General features: G+C 60.0%; 1 protein-coding gene across 4 annotated transcripts in view; it reads right to left on the reverse strand.

The window, feature by feature from the left end:
• Positions 1-22,518, reverse strand: part of CPSF1 (cleavage and polyadenylation specific factor 1) — a 130,987-nt gene that overhangs the window by 78,457 nt on the left and 30,012 nt on the right. For 2 of the 4 annotated variants that reach the window (XM_059868611.1, XM_059868628.1), the window contains exons 7-14: positions 16,731-16,870; positions 10,949-11,059; positions 9,041-9,134; positions 6,891-6,978; positions 6,671-6,796; positions 5,566-5,617; positions 4,125-4,243; positions 1,707-1,781 (exon numbers count right to left, since the gene is read on the reverse strand). In XM_059868611.1, the coding sequence (XP_059724594.1) occupies positions 1,707-1,781; positions 4,125-4,243; positions 5,566-5,617; positions 6,671-6,796; positions 6,891-6,978; positions 9,041-9,134; positions 10,949-11,059; positions 16,731-16,870 (805 nt within the window). The remainder of the gene's footprint in view (positions 1-1,706; positions 1,782-4,124; positions 4,244-5,565; positions 5,618-6,670; positions 6,797-6,890; positions 6,979-9,040; positions 9,135-10,948; positions 11,060-16,730; positions 16,871-22,518) is intronic. The other 2 variants (XM_059868620.1, XM_059868635.1) reach the window with 1 other exon arrangement.

Here is a 22,518-nt window from a genome sequence, read left to right on the forward strand (position 1 = left end):
TGGGGTCAGGTGTGGGGTCAGGGGTGGGGTCAGGGGTGGGGTCAGGGGTGGGGTCAGGTGAGGGGTCAGGTGTGGGGTCAGGTGAGGGGTCAGGGGTGGGGTCAGGTGTGGGGTCAGGGGTGGGGTCAGGGGTGGGGTCAGGGGTGGGGTCAGGGGTGGGGTCAGGGGTGGGGTCAGGTGAGGGGTCAGGGGTGGGGTCAGGGGTGGGGTCAGGTGTGGGGCCAGGTGAGGGGTCAGGGGTGGGGTCAGGTGAGGGGTCATGGGGGGGGTCAGGTGAGGGGTCATTTGGGGTCAGGGGTGGGGTCAGGGGTGGGGTCAGGTGAGGGGTCAGGTGTGGGGTCAGGTGAGGGGTCAGGGGTGGGGTCAGGTGTGGGGTCAAGGGTGGGGTCAGGTGAGGGGTCAGGGGTGGGGTCAGGGGCGGGGTCAGGTGTGGGGTCAGGGGTGGGGTTTTTGGGGTCAGGTTTAGGGTCATTTGGGGTCAGGATTGGGGTCAGCTTTTGGGTCCATTTTGGGGTTTTTTGGGGTGAATTTTGGGGTTTTTGGGTCCGTCACCTCCTCGGACAGGAAGGCCGGGTTTGTGCTGGGTTTGGGCCGGGTTTGGGGTGAATTTTGAGGTGAATTTTGGGATTTTTGGGGTGAATTTTGGGGTTTTTGGGGTTCCCCCCCTCACCTCCTCGGAGAGGAAGGCTGGGTTTGGGGTGAATTTTGGGGTGAATTTTGGGGTTTTTGGGGTGGATTTTGGGGTGAATTTTGGGGTTTTTGGGGTTTTTCCCCGCCCACCTCCTCAGACAGGAAGGCCGGGTTTGGGCCGGGTTTGGGGTGAATTTTGAGGTGAATTTTGGGGTGAATTTTGGGATTTTGGGGTGAATTTTGGGGTTTTTGGGGTTCCCCCCCTCACCTCCTCGGACAGGAAGGCTGGGTTTGGGCTGGGTTTTGGGGTGAATTTTGGGGTTTTTGGGGTGGATTTTGGGGTGAATTTTGGGATTTTTGGGGTGTTTTTTGGGGTGAATTTTGGGGTTTGTCCCCCCCTCACCTCCTCGGACAGGAAGGCCGGGTTTGGGGTGGATTTTGGGGTGAATTTTGGGGTTTTTGGGGTTTCTGGGGTTTCCCCCCCTCACCTCCTCGGAGAGGAAGGCCGGGGTTGGGGTGAATTTTGGGGTGAATTTTGGGGTGAATTTTGGGGTGAATTTTGGGGTGAATTTTGGGGTTTTGGGGTTCCCCCCCTCACCTCCTCGGAGAGGAAGGCCGGGTTTGGGCCGGGTTTGGGGTGGATTTTGGGGTTTTTGGGGTGGATTTTGGGGTGAATTTTGGGGTTTTTGTGGTGAATTTTGGGGTTTTTGGGGTTTTCCCCCCTCACCTCCTCGGAGAAGAAGGCCAGGTTTGGGGTGAATTTTGGGGTTTTTGGGGTGAATGTTGGGGTTTTTGGGGTTCCCCCCCTCACCTCCTCGGACAGGAAGGCCGGGTTTGGGGTGAATTTTGGGGTGAATTTTGGGGTTTTTGGGGTGGTTTTTGGGGTGGATTTTGGGGTGGATTTTGGGGTGAATTTTGGGGTTTTTGGGGTGGTTTTTGGGGTGGATTTGGGGGTTTTTGGGGTTTTTCCCCCCTCACCTCCTCGGACAGGAAGGCCGGGTTTGGGGTGGTTTTTGGGGTGAATTTTGGGGTGGATTTTGGGGTGAATTTTGGGGTTTTTGGGGTTCCCCCCTCACCTCCTCAGAGAGGAAGGCCGGCTCCCCCATGGCGGCGTTGGCGCAGGGCCCGATGTTGAGGATGCTGTCACACACCTGGCACAGGGACAGGGACAGCGCTGTCACACGGGGTCACACGGGGACACACAGGTGACACACAGGTGACACACAGGTGACACAGAGGTGAAACACAGGTGACAGCCAGGTGACAATGACAGTATCTCAAAGGAGCAGGTGGCCAGCTGGGTGTGACAGAGAAGTGACAGGGAGGTGACACAGGTGACACACAGATGACAGGCAGGTGGCACACAGGTGACACCCAGATGACAGTGACAGTACCTTGAAGGAGCAGGTGGCCAGCTGGGTGTGACAGACAGGTGACAGACAGGTGACAATGACAGTACCTCCAAGGAGCAGGTGGCCAGCTGGGGTTCATGGGAAGGTGACAGGGAGGTGACACAGGTGACACACAGGTTGTACACAGATGACAGGTGACACACAGGTGACACCCAGGTGACAATGACAGTACCTCGAAGGAGTGGGTGAGGCCAGCTGGGGGTCACAGGGAGGTGACAGGGAGGTGACAGGGGTGACACACAGGTGACACACAGGTGACACACAGGTGACACAGGTCACAGGGAGGTGACAGGGAGGTGACACAGGTGACAGGGAGGTGAGAGTACCTCGAAGGAGCAGGTGACCAGCTGGGGCTCACAGGGAGGGTGACAGGGAGGTGACAGAGGTAACACACAGGTGGCAATGACAGTACCTCAAAGGAGCAGGTGACCAGCTGGGTGTGACAGACAGGTGACAGGGAGGTGACAGTGACAGACAGGTGACAGGGAGGTGACAGACAGGTGACAGGTGACAGGTGACAGACAGGTGACAGTGACACACAGGTGACAGACAGGTGACAATGACACACAGGTGGCAGTACCTCGAAGGAGTAGGTGGCCAGCTGGGTGTGACACACAGGTGACAGACAGGTGACAATGACAGACAGGTGACAGTACCTTGAAGGAGTAGGTGGCCAGCTGGGTGTGACAGACAGGTGACAATGACAGACAGGTGACAGACAGGTGACAGACAGGTGACAGACAGGTGACAATGACACACAGGTGACAGACAGGTGACAGACAGGTGACAGACAGGTGACAGTACCCCGAAGGAGTAGGTGGCCAGCTGGGTGTGACAGACAGGTGACAGTGACAGACAGGTGACAGTACCTCGAAGGAGTAGGTGGCCAGCTGGGTGTGACAGGTGACAGTGACAGACAGGTGACAGGTGACACACAGGTGACACACAGGTGACAGACAGGTGACACACAGGTGACAGGCAGGTGACAGACAGGTGACAATGACACACAGGTGACAGACAGGTGACAGACAGGTGACAATGACACACAGGTGACAGACAGGTGACAGTACCTCGAAGGAGTAGGTGACCAGCTGGGTGTGACAGACAGGTGACAGACAGATGACAGTGACAGACAGGTGACACACAGGTGACAGACAGGTGACAATGACACACAGGTGACAGGTGACAGACAGGTGACAGACAGGTGACAGTACCTCGAAGGAGTAGGTGACCAGCTGGGTGTGACAGACAGGTGACAATGACACACAGGTGACAGACAGGTGACAGTGACAGTACCTCGAAGGAGTAGGTGGCCAGCTGGGTGTGACAGGTGACAGGTGACAGGTGACAGACAGGTGACAGACAGGTGACACACAGGTGACAGTACCTCGAAGGAGTAGGTGGCCAGCTGGGTGTGACAGGGAGGTGACAGACAGGTGACAGACAGGTGACAGACAGGTGACAGTGACAGACAGGTGACAGGTGACAGTACCTCGAAGGAGTAGGTGGCCAGCTGGGTGTGACAGACAGGTGACAGACAGGTGACAGGTGACAATGACAGACAGGTGACAGACAGGTGACAGACAGGTGACAGTGACAGTACCTCGAAGGAGTAGGTGGCCAGCTGGGTGTGACAGGTGACAGACAGGTGACACACAGGTGACAGACAGGTGACAGGTGACAGACAGGTGACACACAGGTGACAGACAGGTGACAGTACCTCGAAGGAGTAGGTGGCCAGCTGGGTGTGACAGACAGGTGACAGGTGACAGACAGGTGACAGGTGACAGACAGGTGACAGACAGGTGACAGACAGGTGACAGACACACAGGTGACAGTACCTCGAAGGAGTAGGTGGCCAGCTGGGTGTGACAGACAGGTGACAGTGACAGACAGGTGACAGACAGGTGACAGTACCTCGAAGGAGTAGGTGGCCAGCTGGGTGTGACAGGTGACAGACAGGTGACAATGACACACAGGTGACAGACAGGTGACAGTACCTCGAAGGAGTAGGTGGCCAGCTGGGTGTGACAGACAGGTGACAATGACACACAGGTGACACACAGGTGACAGTGACAGTACCTCGAAGGAGTAGGTGGCCAGCTGTGTCCCCGAGGCCGCCTCGCTGCCGTACACCTCGATCTCGTCCACCTCGTCCTGCGCCTGCGGCTTCCCCCCTGCCACAGGGACACACCTGTCACCTGGGGGTCACCTGGGGGTCACCTGGGGGTCACCTGGGGGTCACCTGGGGGTCACCTGGGTCATCTATTGTCACCCCCCTGCCACAGGGACACACCTGGGTCACCTGGGGGTCACCTGGGGGTCACCTGGGGGTCACCTGGGGGTCACCTACTGTCACCCCCCTGCCACAGGGACACACCTGTCACCTGGGGGTCACCTGGGGGTCACCTGGGGGTCACCTGGGGGTCACCTGGGTCATCTATTGTCACTTGGGTCACCTACTGTCACCCCCCTGCCACAGGGACACACCTGTCACCTGGGGGTCACCTGGGGGTCACCTGGGTCATCTACTGTCACCCCCCTGCCACAGGGACACACCTGTCACCTGGGGGTCACCTGGGGGTCACCTGGGTCACCTACTGCCACCCCCCTGCCACAGGGACACACCTGTCACCTGGGGGTCACCTGGGGGTCACCTACTGTCACCCCCCTGCCACAGGGACACACCTGGGTCACCTGGGGGTCACCTGTGTGTCACCCCCTGCCACAGGGACACACCTGTCACCTGGGGGTCACCTGGGGGTCACCTGGGTCATCTACTGTCACCCCCCTGCCACAGGGACACACCTGTCACCTGGGGGTCACCTGGGGGTCACTTGGGTCATCTACTGCCACGCCCCTGCCACAGGGACACACCTGGGGGTCACCTGGGGGTCACCTGGGTCACTGTGTCACCCCCCTGCCACAGGGACACACCTGTCACCTGGGGGTCACCTGGGGGTCACCTGGGTCATCTACTGTCACCCCCCTGCCACAGGGACACACCTGGGGGTCACCTGGGGGTCACCTGGGTCACTGTGTCACCCCCCTGTGGCAGGGACACACCTGTATCACCTGGGTGTCACCTGTGTGTCACCCCCTGACAGGGACACACCTGTCACCTGAGTGTCACCTAAATGTCACCTGGGTGTCACCCCCCTGCGACAGGGACACACCTGTCACCTGGGTCACCTGTGTCACCCCCCCATCACCTGGTGTCACCCCCCAGGTGTCCCCCAGGTGTCCCCCAGGTGTCCCAGACTGTCCCCAAGTGCCTCCCGTATCCCCCAGGTGTCCCCCAGGTGTCCCCAGGTGTCCCCCAGGTATCCCCACTGTCCCCAGGTGTCCCCACCATCCCCCAGGTGTGTCCCACGTTTCCCCACTGTCCCCCAGGTGTCCCCACTGTCCCCCAGGTGTCCCCCAGGTGTCCCCACTGTCCCCAGGTGTCCCCACCGACCCCCAGGTGTCCCCAGGTGTCCCCAGTGTCCCCCAGTGTCCCCCAGGTGTCCCCAGGTGTCCCTACCTGCCCACGGCCCCGATGGCTCCGAGCGTTTCTTCTTCACCGGGGGCTCCTCCTGCGGGAACAGGGACAGGTGTGGGGGGCCCAGGTGAGGTCTGGGGGGCCCAGGTGAGGTTTGGGGTGCCCAGGTGAGGTCTGGGGTGCCCAGGTGTGTTTTGGGGATCCCCAGGTGAGTTTTGGGGTGCCCAGGTGAGGTCTGGGGCGCCCAGGTGAAGTTTGGGGTGCCCAGGTGAGTTTTGGGGTGCCCAGGTGAGGTCTGGGGTGCCCAGGTGAGGTTTGGGGTGCCCAGGTGATTTTTAGGATCCCCAGGTGTTTTTTGGGGTGCCCAGGTGAGTTTTGGGGTGCCCAGGTGAGGTTTGGGGATCCCCAGGTGAGGTTTGGGGTGCCCAGGTGAGGTTTGGGATCCCCAGGTGAGGTTTGGGATCCTAGGTGAGGTTTAGGGTGCCCAGGTGAGGTTTGGGATGCCCAGGTGAGGTTTGGGGTGCCCAGGTGAGGTTTGGGATGCCCAGGTGAGGTTTGGGATCCCAGGTGAGGTTTGGGATCCCAGGTGAGGTTTGGGGTGCCCAGGTGGATTTTGGGGATCCCCAGGTGATTTTTGGGGTGCCCAGGTGTGATTTTGGGTGCCCAGGTGAGGTTTGGGGTGCCCAGGTGTGTTTTGAGGTGCCCAGGTGTGGTTTGGGGTGCCCAGGTGAGGTTTGGGGATCCCCAGGTGAGGTTTGGGGTGCCCAGGTGAGTTTTGGGGTGCCCAGGTGAGGTTTGGGGTGCCCAGGTGAGGTTCGGGGTGCCCAGGTGGATTTTGGGGTGCCCAGGTGAGGTGTGGGGTGCCCAGGTGAGTTTTGGGGTGCCCAGGTGAGGTTTGGGGTGCCCAGGTGAGTTTTGGGGTGCCCAGGTGAGGTTTGGGGTGCCCAGGTGAGTTTTGGGGTGCCCAGGTGAGGTTTGGGATGCCCAGGTGAGTTTTGGGGTGCCCAGGTGTGGTTTGGGGTGCCCAGGTGAGTTTTGGGGTGCCCAGGTGAGGTCTGGGGTGCCCAGGTGAGGTTTGGGGTGCCCAGGTGAGTTTTGGGGTGCCCAGGTGAGGTTTGGGGTGCCCAGGTGAGGTTTGGGCTCTCACCTGTCTGTCAGGCCCCTCCTTGCCCGCCCCGGCCGGGGGCTCCTGCAGCTTCTCCGTGTACCTGAGCAGGAGGGAGTTGCCCAGGCGGGAGCCCAGGAAGAGATAACCCGGCTCCAGAGGGACCATCTGGGGACACAGGTGTCACATGAGCGTCCCCTGAGTGCCACCAGGTGTGCCACCAGCTGTGCCCAGGTGTGCCCAGGTGTGCCCAGGTGCTTACACAGGTGGTGAGGACGGAGGCGGCCGCTTTGTCGAAGTGGAAGGAGCGCACGGAGCGCATCCCGTCCGTGATCAGCGTCAGCACGTAGCTGGGACAGCAAAGGGACACCTCAGGGGGGTGACAAGGCCTTGGGGACACCCCTGAGTCCTTGGGGACACGCCCAGGGACCCCCCCAAATCCCTGGGGACCCCCCAAAGTCACCCCAAAAACCCAGAGACCCCCCCCGTCCCAGGGATGGAGCGGATCCTGTCTGCGATCAGGGTCAGCACAGAGCTGGGACAGGGAGGGGACACCTCAGGGGGGTGACAAAGCCCTGGGGACACCCCCAAGTCCTTGGGGACATGCCCAGGGACTCCCCAAATCCCTGGGGACCCCCAAAAGTCACCCCAGAAACCCAGAGACCCCCCTTGTCCCAGGGATGGAGCGGATCCTGTCCATGATCAGCGTCAGCACAGAGCTGGGACAGGGAGGGGACACCTCAGGGGGGTGACAAAGCCTTGGGGACACCCCCGAGTCCTTGGGGACACCCCCAGGGACCCCCCAAATCCCTGGGGACCCCCAAAGTCACCCCAGAAACCCAGGGACGCCCACTGTCCCAGGGATGGAGCAGATCCCGTCCATGATCAGCGTCAGCACAGAGCTGGGACAGGGAGGGGACACCTCAGGGGGGTGACAAAGCCTTGGGGACACCCCCAAAACCTTGGGGACACCCCCGAGTGCTTGGGAACACCCCAGGGACCCCCCAAATCCAGGGGGACCCCCCAAAGTCACCCCAGAAACCCAGAGACCCCCCCTTGTCCCAGGGATGGAGCGCATCCCACCCGTGATCAGGGTCAGCACAGAGCTGGGACAGGGAGGGGACAGCTCAGGGGGGTGACAAAGCCTTGGGGACACCCCCAAACCCCTGGGGACACCCCCAAAGTCCTTGGGGACACCCCAAAATATTTGAGGACACCCCCAGAAAACCCAAGACCCCCAGGGACCCCCCCTCTTGTCCCAGGGAAGGAGGGGACAGAGCTCATCCTGTCCCCAGTCAGTGCCAGGGACACGGCTGGGACAGGGGGTGGCATTTCAGGGGGGGGACATGGGACACCCCAAACCCTTGGGGACACCCCAAACCCCTGGGGACACCCCAAACCCTTGGGGACACCCCCAGGACCCCCCAAAAGCCCTCGAGACCCCCAAAAGTCACCCCAGAAATCCAGAGACCCCCTCTTGTCCCAGGGAAGGAGGGGACAGAGCTCATCCTGTCCCCAATCAGTGCCAGGACATGGCTGGGACACACAGGGGACACTTCGGGGGGGGACATGGGACACCCCAAACCCCTGGGGACACCCCAAAACCCTTGGGGACACCTCCAAGACCCCCCAAAATCCCTGGAGACCCCCAAAAGTCACCCCAGAAACCCAGAGACCCCCCTCTTGTCCCAGGGAAGGAGGGGACAGAGCTCATCCTGTCCCCGATCAGTGCCAGGGACACGGCTGGGACAGGGGGTGGCACTTCAGGAGGGGACATGGGACACCCCAAACCCTTGGGGACACCCCCAAGACCCCCCAAAAGCCCTCGAGACCCTCCCAGACCCTCAGGACCACCCTAAAATCCCCTCAGGACCCCCCTTGTCCCAGGGAAGGAGGGGACAGAGCTCATCCTGTCCCCAGTCAGTGCCAGGACACAGCTGGGACAGGGGGTGGCACTTCAGGAGGGGACATGGGACATCCCAAAACCCTTGGGGACACCCCAAAACCCTTGGGGACACCTCCAAGACCCCCCAAAAGTCACCCCAGAAACCCAGAGACCCCCTCTTGTCCCAGGGAAGGAGGGGACAGAGCTCATCCTGTCCCTGAGCAGTGCCAGGGACACGGCTGGGACACACAGGGGACACTTCGGGGGGGGACATGGGACACCCCAAACCCTTGGGGACACCCCCAGGACCCCCCAAAAGCCCTCGAGACCCCCAAAAGTCACCCCAGAAATCCAGAGACCCCCTCTTGTCCCAGGGAAGGAGGGGACAGAGCTCATCCTGTCCCCAGTCAGTGCCAGGACACGGCTGGGACACACAGGGGACACTTCGGGGGGGGGACATGGGACACCCCAAACCCCTGGGGACACCCCACACCCCTGGGGACACCCCCAGCCCCCCCCAGACTCACATCTCCCCCCCCTTGAGTGAGATGACCATCTTGTCATAGGAGATGAAGGTGGCCTGGGCACAGTCCAGAGTCATCCTGACACCCTCCTGGATCCCTGGGGACAGGGACAGGGACAGCTGGGACAGCTGGGGACAGCTGGGGACAGCTGGGGTGGGGACAGGGACAGGGACAGCTGGGGACAGCTGGGGACAGCTGGGGTGGGGACAGGGACAGGGACAGCGGGGGACAGCTGGGGACAGCTGGGGTGGGGACAGGGACAGCTGGGGACAGCTGGGGACAGCTGGGGTGGGGACAGGGACAGGGACAGAGACAGGGACAGGGACAGCTAGGGTGGGGACAGGGACAGGGACAGAGACAGCTGGGGACAGCTGGGGTGGGGACAGGGACAGGGACAGCTGGGGACAGCTGGGGTGGGGACAGGGACAGCTGGGGACAGCTGGGGACAGCTGGGGTGGGGACAGGGACAGCTGGGGACAGCTGGGGTGGGGACAGGGACAGCTGGGGACAGCTGGGGACAGCTGGGGTGGGGACAGGGACAGCTGGGGACAGCTGGGGTGGGGACAGGGATAGGGACAGGGACAGCTGGGGACAGCTGGGGACAGCTGGGGTGGGGACAGGGACAGCTGGGGACAGCTGGGGTGGGGACAGGGATAGGGACAGGGACAGCTGGGGACAGCTGGGGACAGCTGGGGTGGGGACAGGGACAGGGACAGCTGGGGACTGCTGGGGTGGGGACAGGGACAGCTGGGGACAGTCACAGCTGGGTTGGGGACAGCGACAAGGACAGGGACAGCTGGGGACAGGGATGGGGACAGGGGATAGGAGAGGGATGGGGACAGTCACGGCTGGGGACAGGGACAGGGACAGTGACAAGGACAGGGACAGTGACAGGGGACAGGGACAGTGACAGGGACAGTGACGGGGACAGGGGACAGTGACAGGGGACAGTGACAGGGACAGTGACAGTGCCAGGGCCAGGTGTGTCACTCACGCAGAGGGAAGACGGTGGTGCCGCAGGTGAGGCTGTTCAGTGCCACCCCATACAGTGACAGTGACAGTGACAGGGACAGTGACAGGGGACAGGGGACAGTGACAGTGACAAGGACAGGTGTGTCACTCACGCAGAGGGAAGACGGTGGTGCCGCAGGTGAGGCTGTTCAGTGCCACTCCGTACGGGGACAGGGACAGTGACAGGGACAGGGGACAGTGACAAGGACAGGGGACAGTGACAGTGACAAGGACAGGTGTGTCACTCACGCAGCGGGAAGACGGTGGTGCCGCAGGTGAGGCTGTTCAGTGCCACCCCGTACGGGGACAGGGACAGTGACAGGGACAGTGACAGGGACAGTGACAGGGGACAGTGACAGGGACAGGGACAGTGACAGGGGACAGTGACAGGGACAGGGGACAGTGACAAGGACAGGGACAGGGACAGGGGACAGTGACAGTGACAAGGACAGGTGTGTCACTCACGCAGCGGGAAGACGGTGGTGCCGCAGGTGAGGCTGTTCAGTGCCACCCCGTACGGGGGCAGTGACAGTGACAGGGACAGTGACAGGGACAGTGACAGGGGACAGTGACAGTGACAGTGACAGGGGACAGTGACAGTGACAGTGACAGGGGACAGGTGTGTCACTCACGCAGAGGGAAGACGGTGGTGCCGCAGGTGAGGCTGTTCAGTGCCACCCCGTACGGGGGCAGGGACAGGGACAGGGGACAGTGACAGGGGACAGTGACAGTGACAGGGGACAGTGACAGTGACAGGTGTGTCACTCACGCAGCGGGAAGACGGTGGTGCCGCAGGTGAGGCTGTTCAGTGCCACCCCATACAGTGACAGTGACAGTGACAGGGACAGTGACAGGGGACAGGGGACAGTGACAGTGACAGGGGACAGGTGTGTCACTCACGCAGCGGGAAGACGGTGGTGCCGCAGGTGAGGCTGTTCAGTGCCACCCCGTACGGGGGCACGCTCTGGTTCAGGTACAGCAGCGAGTTCACAGCGAAGATCACCACGCCCCCTGGGACATGGGGACATTGGGGACAGTGTCAGTGTCATTGTCACCACGCCCCCTGGGACATGGGGACAGTGTCATTGTCATTGTCACCACACCCCCTGGGACATGGGGACAGTGTCATTGTCATTGTCACCACGCCCCCTGGGACATGGGGACATTGGGGACAGTGTCAGTGTCATTGTCACCACGCCCCCTGGGACATGGGGACATTGGGGACAGTGTCAGTGTCATTGTCACCACGCCCCCTGGGACATGGGGACATTGGGGACAGTGTCAGTGTCATTGTCACCACGCCCCCTGGGACATGGGGACATTGTCATTGTCATTGTCATTGTCATTGTCACCATCATCACACCATCACCACGCCCCCTGGGACATGGGGACAGTGTCATTGTCATTGTCACCACGCCCCCTGGGACATGGGGACATTGGGGACAGTGTCATTGTCATTGTCACCACGCCCCCTGGGACATGGGGACATTGGGGACAGTGTCATTGTCACCACACCCCCTGGGACATGGGGACATTGTCATTGTCATTGTCACCATCACCACACCATCACCACACCCCCTGGGACATGGGGACAGTGTCAGTGTCATTGTCACCATCACCACACCATCACCACACCCCCTGGGACATGGGGACATTGTCATTGTCATTGTCACCATCACCACACCATCACCACACCCCCTGGGACATGGGGACATTGGGGACATTGGGGACAATGTCATTGTCACCACGCCCCCTGGGACATGGGGACATTGGGGACAGTGTCATCATCACCACGCCCCCTGGGACATTGGGGACAGTGTCAGTGTCATTGTCAACATCATCACACCATCAGCACACCCCCTGGGACATGGGGACATTGGGGACATTGGGGACAGTGTCACTGTGTCACTGTCACTGTGTCACTGTGTCACTGTGTCACTGTGTCACTGTCACTGTGTCACTGTGTCACTGTGTCACTGTGTCACTGTCACTGTGTCACTGTCACTGTGTCACTGTCACTGTGTCACTGTGTCACTGTCACTGTGTCACTGTGTCACTGTCACTGTGTCCCTGTCACTGTCACTGTGTCACTGTGTCACTGTGTCACTGTCACTGTCACAGTGTCACTGTCACTGTGTCACTGTCACTGTGTCACTGTGTCACTGTCACTGTGTCACTGTGTCACTGTCACTGTGTCCCTGTCACTGTCACTGTGTCACTGTGTCACTGTGTCACTGTCACTGTCACAGTGTCACTGTCACTGTGTCACTGTCACTGTGTCACTGTCACTGTGTCACTGTGTCACTCTCACTGTGTCACTGTGTCACTGTCACTGTGTCACTGTGTCACTGTGTCACTGTGTCACTGTCACTGTGTCACTGTCACTGTGTCACTGTCACTGTCACTGTCACTGTGTCACTGTGTCACTGTGTCACTGTCACTGTGTCACTGTGTCACTGTCACTGTGTCACTGTGTCACTGTGTCACTGTGTCACTGTCACTGTGTCACTGTCCCTGTCACTGTGTCACTGTGTCACTGTGTCACTGTGTCACTGTCCCTGTCACTGTGTCACTGTGTCACTGTGTCACTGTGTCACTGTCACTGTGTCACTGTCACTGTGTCACTGTCACTGTGTCACTGTGTCACTGTGTCACTGTCACTGTGTCACTGTCACTGTGTCACTGTCACTGTGTCCCTGTGTCACTGTGTCACTGTCACTGTGTCCCTGTGTCACTGTCACTGTGTCACTGTCACTGTGTCCCTGTGTCCCTGTCCCTGTGTCACTGTGTCACTGTGTCACTGTGTCACTGTCACTGTGTCACTGTGTCACTGTCACTGTCACTGTGTCACTGTGTCACTGTGTCACTGTCACTGTGTCACTGTAACTGTGTCACTGTGACTGTGTCACTGTGTCACTGTGTCACTGTCACTGTGTCCCTGTCACTGTGTCACTGTCACTGTCACTGTGTCACTGTCATTGTGTCACTGTCACTGTGTCACTGTCACTGTGTCACTGTCACTGTGTCCCTGTCACTGTGTCACTGTGTCACTGTGTCACTGTCACTGTGTCAGTGTCACTGTGTCACTGTGTCACTGTCACTGTGTCCCTGTCATTGTGTCACTGCCACTGTCACTGTGTCACTGTCATTGTGTCACTGTCACTGTGTCACTGTCACTGTCACTGTGTCCCTGTCACTGTGTCACTGTCACTGTCACTGTGTCACTGTCATTGTGTCACTGTCACTGTGTCACTGTCACTGTGTCACTGTCACTGTCACTGTGTCACTGTCATTGTGTCACTGTCACTGTGTCACTGTCACTGTCACTGTGTCACTGTCCCTGTGTCCCTGTGTCACTGCAGTGTCACTGACCGATGGGTTTGGGCACGGGCAGGGCCTGGGTGCAGTCGAAGGGCAGCGAGCTCAGGGACCCTGTCACTGTCACTGTGTCACTGTGTCACTGTCACTGTGTCCCTGTGTCACTGTGTCACTGTCACTGTGTCACTGTCACTGTGACTGTGTCACTGTATCACTGTCACTGTCACTGTCACTGTGTCACTGTCACTGTCACTGTGTCACTGTCACTGTGTCACTGTGTCACTGTGTCCCTGTCCCTGTCAGTGTGTCACTGTCACTGTGTCACTGTGTCACTGTGTCACTGTGTCACTGTGTCACTGTCACTGTGTCACTGTCACTGTGTCACTGTGTCACTGTCCCTGTCCCTGTCAGTGTGTCACTGTCACTGTGTCCCTGTCACTGTCACTGTGTCACTGTCACTGTGTCACTGTCACTGTGTCACTGTCCCTGTCACTGTCCCTGTCCCTGTGTCACTGCAGTGTCACTGACCGATGGGTTTGGGCACGGGCAGGGCCTGGGTGCAGTCGAAGGCCAGCGAGCTCAGGGACCCTGTCACTGTCACTGTGTCACTGTGTCACTGTCACTGTCACTGTGTCACTGTCACTGTCACTGTCACTGTGTCACTGTCACTGTGTCACTGTCACTGTGTCACTGTGTCACTCTGTCCCTGTCCCTGTCACTGACCGATGGGTTTGGGCACGGGCAGGGCCTGGGTGCAGTCGAAGGGCAGCGAGCTCAGGGACCCTGTCAGTGTCACTGTGTCACTGTGTCACTGTCACTGTGTCACTGTGTCACTGTGTCACTGTGTCACTGTCACTGTGTCACTGTCACTGTGTCACTGTCACTGTGTCACTGTCACTGTGTCCCTGTGTCACTGTGTCACTGTGTCACTGTCACTGTGTCACTGTGTCACTGTCACTGTCACTGTGTCACTGTCACTGTGTCACTGTCACTGTGTCACTGTGTCACTGTCACTGTCCCTGTGTCCCTGTCACTGTGTCACTGTCACTGTGTCACTGTGTCACTGTGTCACTGTCACTGTCACTGTCACTGTGTCACTGTCACTGTCACTGTGTCACTGTGTCACTGTCACTGTGTCACTGTCCCTGTCACTGTGTCCCTGTCACTGTGTCACTGTGTCACTGTCCCTGTCACTGTCACTGTGTCACTGTCACTGTGTCACTGTGTCACTGTCACTGTGTCCCTGTCACTGTGTCACTGTGTCACTGTGTCACTGTGTCACTGTCACTGTGTCCCTGTCCCTGTGTCACTGTGTCACTGTGTCACTGTCACTGTGTCACTGAGTCACTGTGTCACTGTCACTGTGTCACTGTCACTGTGTCACTCTGTCACTGTGTCACTGTGTCACTGTCACTGTGTCACTGTCACTGTGTCACTGTGTCACTGTCACTGTCACTGTGTCACTGTGTCAGTGTGTCCCTGTGTCCCTGTCCCTGTGTCACTGTGTCACTGTGTCACTGTCACTGTGTCACTGAGTCACTGTGTCACTGTCACTGTCCCTGTCACTGTGTCACTGTCACTGTGTCACTGTCACTGTGTCACTCTGTCACTGTGTCACTGTGTCACTGTCACTGTCACTGTGTCACTGTCACTGTCACTGTGTCACTGTGTCAGTGTGTCACTGTGTCACTGTCCCTGTGTCACTGTCACTGTGTCACTGTCACTGTCACTGTGTCACTGTCACTGTGTCACTGTCACTGTGTCACTGTCACTGTGTCACTGTGTCCCTGTCACTGTCACTGTGTCACTGTGTCACTGTCACTGTGTCACTGTCACTGTGTCACTGTCACTGTCACTGTGTCACTGTCACTGTGTCACTGTCACTGTGTCACTGTCACTGTCACTGTCCCTGTGTCACTGTCCCTGTCCCTGTCACTGACCGATGGGTTTGGGCACGGGCAGGGCCTGGGTGCAGTCGAAGGCCAGCGAGCTCAGGGACCCTGTCAGTGTCACTGTGTCACTGTGTCACTGTCACTGTGTCACTGTGTCACTGTCACCGTCACTGTGTCACTGTGTCACTGTGTCCCTGTCACTGTGTCACTGTGTCACTGACCGATGGGTTTGGGCACGGGCAGGGCCTGGGTGCAGTCGAAGGGCAGCGAGCTCAGGGACCCTGTCAGTGTCACTGTGTCACTGTGTCACTGTGTCACTGTCACTGTGTCACTGTCCCTGTGTCCCTGTCCCTGTCACTGTGTCACTGTGTCCCTGTGTCACTGTGTCACTGTCCCTGTGTCACTGACCGATGGGTTTGGGCACAGGCAGGGCCTGGGTGCAGTCGAAGGGCAGCGAGCTCAGGGACCCTGTCAGTGTCACTGTCCCTGTGTCACTGTCACTGTGTCCCTGTGTCACTGTCACTGTCCCTGTCCCTGTCACTGACCGATGGGTTTGGGCACGGGCAGGGCCTGGGTGCAGTCGAAGGGCAGCGAGCTCAGGGACCCTGTCAGTGTCACTGTGTCACTGTGTCCCTGTCACTGTGTCACTGTGTCACTGTGTCACTGTGTCACTGTCACTGTGTCACTGTCACTGTGTCACTGTCACTGTGTCACTGTCACTGTGTCCCTGTGTCACTGTGTCACTGTGTCACTGTCACTGTGTCACTGTGTCACTGTCACTGTCACTGTGTCACTGTCACTGTGTCACTGTCACTGTGTCACTGTGTCACTGTCCCTGTCCCTGTCACTGACCGATGGGTTTGGGCACGGGCAGGGCCTGGGTGCAGTCGAAGGGCAGCGAGCTCAGGGACCCTGTCAGTGTCACTGTGTCACTGTGTCCCTGTCACTGTGTCACTGTCACTGTGACTGTGTCACTGTATCACTGTCACTGTCACTGTCACTGTGTCACTGTCACTGTGTCACTGTCACTGTGTCACTGTCACTGTCACTGTGTCACTGTGTCACTGTGTCCCTGTCCCTGTGTCACTGTCACTGTGTCACTGTGTCACTGTGTCACTGTGTCACTGTCACTGTCACTGTGTCACTGTCACTGTGTCACTGTCACTGTGTCACTGTCATTGTGTCACTGTCACTGTGTCACTGTGTCACTGTCACTGTGTCACTGTGTCACTGTCACTGTGTCACTGTCACTGTGTCACTGTCCCTGTCCCTGTCCCTGTCCCTGTCACTGACCGATGGGTTTGGGCACGGGCAGGGCCTGGGTGCAGTCGAAGGGCAGCGAGCTCAGGGACCCTGTCACTGTCACTGTGTCACTGTGTCACTGTGTCACTGTGTCACTGTGACTGTCACTGTGTCACTGTGTCACTGTGTCACTGTCACTGTGTCACTGTGTCACTGTCACTGTCACTGACCGATGGGTTTGGGCACGGGCAGGGCCTGGGTGCAGTCGAAGGGCAGCGAGCTCAGGGACCAGATCACGGGGTGGACGCGCTGCAGGATGTTCAGCGAGATGGCCACGATGCTGCAGGTGTCCTGTCGCACTGCCACCCTCCTGTGGGGACACCTGAGTGTCACCTGGGGGTCACCTGGGGGTCACAGACACAGCCCGACCCTGCCCGTGTCCTGTCGCACTGCCACCCTCCTGTGGGGACACCTCTGTCACCTCTGTGTCACCTGGGGGGGTCACAGACACAGCCCGACCCCGCCCGTGTCCTGTCGCACTGCCACCCTCCTGTGGGGACACCTGAGTGTCACCTGGGGGTCACCTGGGGGTCACAGACACAGCCCGACCCCGCCCGTGTCCTGTCGCACTGCCACCCTCCTGTGGGGACACCTGTGTCACCTGGGGGTCACAGACACAGCCCGACCCCGCCCGTGTCCTGTCGCACTGCCACCCTCCTGTGGGGACACCTGAGTGTCACCTGAGTGTCACCTGGGGGTCACAGACACAGCCCGACCCCGCCCGTGTCCTGTCGCACTGCCACCCTCCTGTGGGGACACCTGAGTGTCACCTGGGGGGGTCACAGACACAGCCCGACCCCGCCCGTGTCCTGTGGCACTGCCACCCTCCTGTGGGGACACCTGAGTGTCACCTGGGGGGGTCACAGACACAGCCTGACCCCGCCCGTGTCCTGTCGCACTGCCACCCTCCTGTGGGGACACCTGAGTGTCACCTGGGGGTCACCTGGGGGTCACAGACACAGCCTGACCCCACCCCTGTCCTGTCGCACTGCCACCCTCCTGTGGGGACACCTGAGTGTCACCTGGGGGTCACAGACACAGCCCGACCCCGCCCGTGTCCTGTCGCACTGCCACCCTCCTGTGGGGACACCTGTGTCACCTCTGTGTCACCTGGGGGTCACAGACACAGCCCGACCCCGCCCTGTCCTGTGGCACTGCCACCCTCCTGTGGGGACACCTGAGTGTCACCTGGGGGTCACAGACACAGCCCGACCCCACCCGTGTCCTGTGGCACTGCCACCCTCCTGTGGGGACACCTGAGTGTCACCTGAGTGTCACCTGGGGGTCACAGACACAGCCCGACCCCACCCGTGTCCTGTCGCACTGCCACCCTCCTGTGGGGACACCTGTGTCACCTGGGGGTCACAGACACAGCCCTACCCCGCCTGTGTCCTGTCGCACTGCCACCCTCCTGTGGGGACACCTCTGTCACCTGGGGGTCACCTGGGGGTCACAGACACAGCCCGACCCCGCCCCTGTCCTGTGGCACTGCCACCCTCCTGTGGGGACACCTGAGTGTCACCTGGGGGTCACCTGGGGGGGTCACAGACACAGCCTGACCCCGCCCGTGTCCTGTGGCACTGCCACCCTCCTGTGGGGACACCTGAGTGTCACCTGAGTGTCACCTGGGGGGGTCACAGACACAGCCCGACCCCACCCGTGTCCTGTGGCACTGCCACCCTCCTGTGGGGACACCTCTGTGTCACCTGGGGGTCACAGACACAGCCCGACCCCGCCCATGTCCTGTGGCACTGCCACCCTCCTGTGGGGACACCTGAGTGTCACCTGGGGGTCACAGACACAGCCCGACCCCGCCCGTGTCCTGTCGCACTGCCACCCTCCTGTGGGGACACCTCAATGTCCCCCAGGGTGACAGCCTGACCCCTGAGCCCTGTCACTCTCTTAGGGACACCCCAATGTCCCCAAGAGTGACCCCTGACCCCTGTTACCCCTTTGGGGACACCTCAATGTCACCTGGAGTGACCTCTGTGACTCCCCAGCCCTGTCACCCCTTTGGGGACACCCCAATGTCACCAGGGGTGACACCTGACCCCCCAGCACTGTCACCCCAAACTGGGCACTGTCCCCTGTCCCTGTGTCCCCAGTGTCACTGTGTCCCCAAAGTGGGCACTGTCCCCTGTCCCTGTGTCCCCTGTCCCTGTCACCCCAAACTGGGCACTGTCCCCTGTCCCTCTGTCCCCAGTGTCCCTGTCACCCCAAACTGGGCACTGTCCCCAGTGTCACTGTCACCCCAAAGTGGGCACTGTCCCCTGTCCCTGTGTCCCAGTGTCCCTGTCACCCCAAACTGGGCACTGTCCCCTGTCCCTGTCACCCCAAACTGGGCACTGTCCCCTGTCCCTGTGTCCCCAGTGTCACTGTGTCCCCAAACTGGGCACTGTCCCCTGTCCCTGTGTCCCCAGTGTCACTGTGTCCCCAAAGTGGGCACTGTCCCCTGTCCCTGTGTCCCCAGTGTCACTGTCACCCGAAACTGGGCACTGTCCCCTGTCCCTGTGTCCCCAGTGTCACTGTCACCCCAAACTGGGCACTGTCCCCTGTCCCTGTCACCCCAAAGTGGGCACTGTCCCCTGTCCCTGTGTCCCCAGTGTCACTGTCACCCGAAACTGGGCACTGTTCCCTGTCCCTGTGTCCCCAGTGTCACTGTCACCCCAAACTGGGCACTGTCCCCTGTCCCTGTGTCCCAGTGTCCCTGTCACCCCAAACTGGGCACTGTCCCCTGTCCCTGTGTCCCCAATGTCACTGTCACCCCAAACTGGGCACTGTCCCCTGTCCCTCTGTCCCCAGTGTCACTGTCACCCCAAACTGGGCACTGTCCCCTGTCCCTGTCACCCCAAACTGGGCACTGTCCCCTGTCCCTGTCACCCCAAACTGGGCACTGTCCCCTGTCCCTGTGTCCCCTGTCCCTGTCACCCCAAACTGGGCACTGTCCCCTGTCCCTGTGTCCCCAGTGTCCCTGTCACCCCAAACTGGGCACTGTCCCCTGTCCCTGTGTCCCCAGTGTCCCTGTCACCCCAAACTGGGCACTGTCCCCTGTCCCTGTCACCCCAAACTGGGCACTGTCCCCTGCACTGGGACCTCTCAGAGCCTCGGGGGACCCCAAAACTCCCTGAACCCCAAATTCCCCCAAATTTCCCCCAAAATCCCCCAGAGTGCCCCGGGCCGGCTCTGCGCGGGCTCAGAGGGGATCAGCAGGGTGGGACTGGGGGTCCGGGGGGGAACTGATGGGGCTGGGACCCCAAATTCCCTGAAACCCCCCAAAACACCCCAAAACCCCTGAAATCCCCCCAAAACACCCCAAAACCCCCCCAGAACACCCCAAAACCCCTGAAACCCCCCCAAAACCCCCCCAAAACAGCCCAAAACCCCCCAAACCGCCCCAAAACACCCCAAATCCCCTGAAGCCCCCCCAAAACACCCCAAAACCCCTGAAACACCCCCAAAATCCCCCAAAATCCCTGAAACGCCCCCCAGAACAGCCCAAAATCCCTGAAACCCCCCCAGAACACCCCAAATCCCCTGAAACCCCCCCAGAACACCCCAAAACCCCTGACAGCCCCCCAAAATCCCCCAAAACGCCTGAAACCCCCCCAGAACACCCCAAAACCCCTGAAACCCCCCAGAACACCCCAAATCCCCTGAAACCCCCCCAAAACACCCCAAAACCCCTGAAACCCCCCCAGAACAGCCCAAAACCCCCCCAGAACACCCCAAAACCCCCAAACCCCTCCAGAACACCCAAAACCCCCCCAGAACAGCCCAAAACCCCTGAAACCCCCCCAAAATCCACGAAACCCCCCCAAAACCCCCCCAGAATACCCCGAAACCCCCGATACCCCCCCAGAACACCCCAAAACCCCTGAAACCCCCCCCAAACACCCCAAATTCCCTCCAAACCCCCCCAGAACACCCCAAAACCCCTGAAACCCCCCCAGAACACCCCAAAACCCCTGAAACCCCCCCAAAACACCCCAAAACCCCCCCAGAACACCCCAAAACCCCTGAAACCCCCCCAGAACAGCCCAAAATCCCTGAAACCCCCCCAGAACACCCCAAATTCCCTCCAAAGCACCCCAAATCTTCCCCAAAATGCCCCAAACCCCCCTGGGACCCCCAAACTGCCCCGGGCCAGCTCTGGTTGGGCTCCAAGAGGATCAGCAGGGTGGGCTCATGGTAGCCATGCAGGAACTGCATGGGCTGGGACCCCTCAAAATCCCCTGAAATCCCCCCAAAACTCCCTGAAACTCCCCAAAATCCCCTGAAATCCCCCCAAAACTCCCTGAAATCCCCCCAAAACCCCCCCAAAATCCTCCTGGGACCCCCAAACTGCCCCTGGCCAGCTCTGGTTGGGCTCCAAGAGGATCAGCAGGGTGGGCTCACGGTAGCCATGCGGGAACTCCATGGGCTGGGACCCCTCAAAATCCCCCAAACCACCCCAAAACCCCCCAAAACTCCCTGAAATCCCCCCAAAACCCCCCTGGGAGCCCCAAACTGACCCGGGCCAGCTCTGGTTGGGCTCGAAGAGGATCAGCAGCGTGGGCTCATGGTAGCCAGGGGGGAACTGCATGGGCTGGGACCCCAAAATCCCCTGAAATCCCCTCAAAATCCCCTGAAATCCCCTCAAAACCCCCTGAAATCACCTCAAAACCCCCTGGAATCCTCCTGGGACCCCCAGACTGACCCGGGCCAGGTCTGGTTGGGCTCGAAGAGGATCAGCAGCGTGGGCTCATGGTAGCCATGGGGGAACTGCATGGGCTGGGACTCCTCAAAATCCACCAAACTCACCCCAAAACCCCCTGAAATCCCCCCAAAGCTCCCTGAAATCCCCCTCAAAACCCCCTGAAATCCCCTCAAAACCCCTGAAACCCCCCAAAACCCCCCTGGGAGCCCCAAACTGACCCGGGCCAGCTCTGGTTGGGCTCGAAGAGGATCAGCAGGGTGGGCTCATAGTAGCCATGGGGGAACTGCACGGGCTGGGACCCCTCAAAATCCCCCAAACCACCCCAAAACTCCCTGAAATCCCCCCAAACCCCCTGAAATCGCCTCACAACCCCTGAAATCCCCCCAAAATCCCCTGAAATCTCCCTGGGACCCCCAAACTGACCCGGGCCAGCTCTGGTTGGGCTCAGAGAGGATCAGCAGCGTGGGCTCATGGTAGCCATGGGGGAACTGCATGGGCTGGGACCCCTCAAAATCCCCTGAAATCCCCCCAAAACCCCCTGAAATCCCCCCAAAACTCCTTGAAATCCCCTCAAAACTCCCTGAAATCCCCCTGGGACCCCCCCCAAAACCCCCCTGGGACCCCCAAACTGACCCGGGCCAGCTCTGGTTGGGCTCCAAGAGGATCAGCAGGGTGGGCTCATGGTAGCCATGGGGGAACTGCATGGGCTGGGACCCCAAAACCCCTCAAAATCCCCCCAAAACTCCCTGAAACTCCCCCAAAACTCCCTGAAATCACCCCAAAACTCCCTGAAATCCCCCAAAATCCCCCCAAAACCCCCCTGGGACCCCCAAACTGACCCGGGCCAGGTCTGGTTGGGCTCGAAGAGGATCAGCAGCGTGGGCTCATGGTAGCCATGGGGGAACTGCATGGGCTGGGACCCCTCTTGAGACCCTAAACCACCCCAAAACCCCCCAAAACTCCCTGAAATCCCCCCAATACTCCCCTTAAATCCCCTCAAAACCCCCCAAAACCCCCCTGGGAGCCCCAAACTGACCCGGGCCAGCTCTGGTTGGGCTCCAAGAGGATCAGCAGGGTGGGCTCATGGTAGCCATGGGGGAACTGCACGGGCTGGGACCCCTCCTGAGACCCTAAACCACCCCAAAACCCCCCAAAACTCCCTGAAATCCCCCCAAAATCCTCCTGGGACCCCCAAACTGCCTCGGGCCAGCTCTGGTTGGGCTCGAAGAGGATCAGCAGCGTGGGCTCATGGTAGCCATGGG

This window comes from Haemorhous mexicanus, chromosome 1, assembly GCF_027477595.1.
Source record: "Haemorhous mexicanus isolate bHaeMex1 chromosome 1, bHaeMex1.pri, whole genome shotgun sequence".
Classification (NCBI taxonomy): Eukaryota; Metazoa; Chordata; class Aves; order Passeriformes; family Fringillidae; genus Haemorhous; species Haemorhous mexicanus.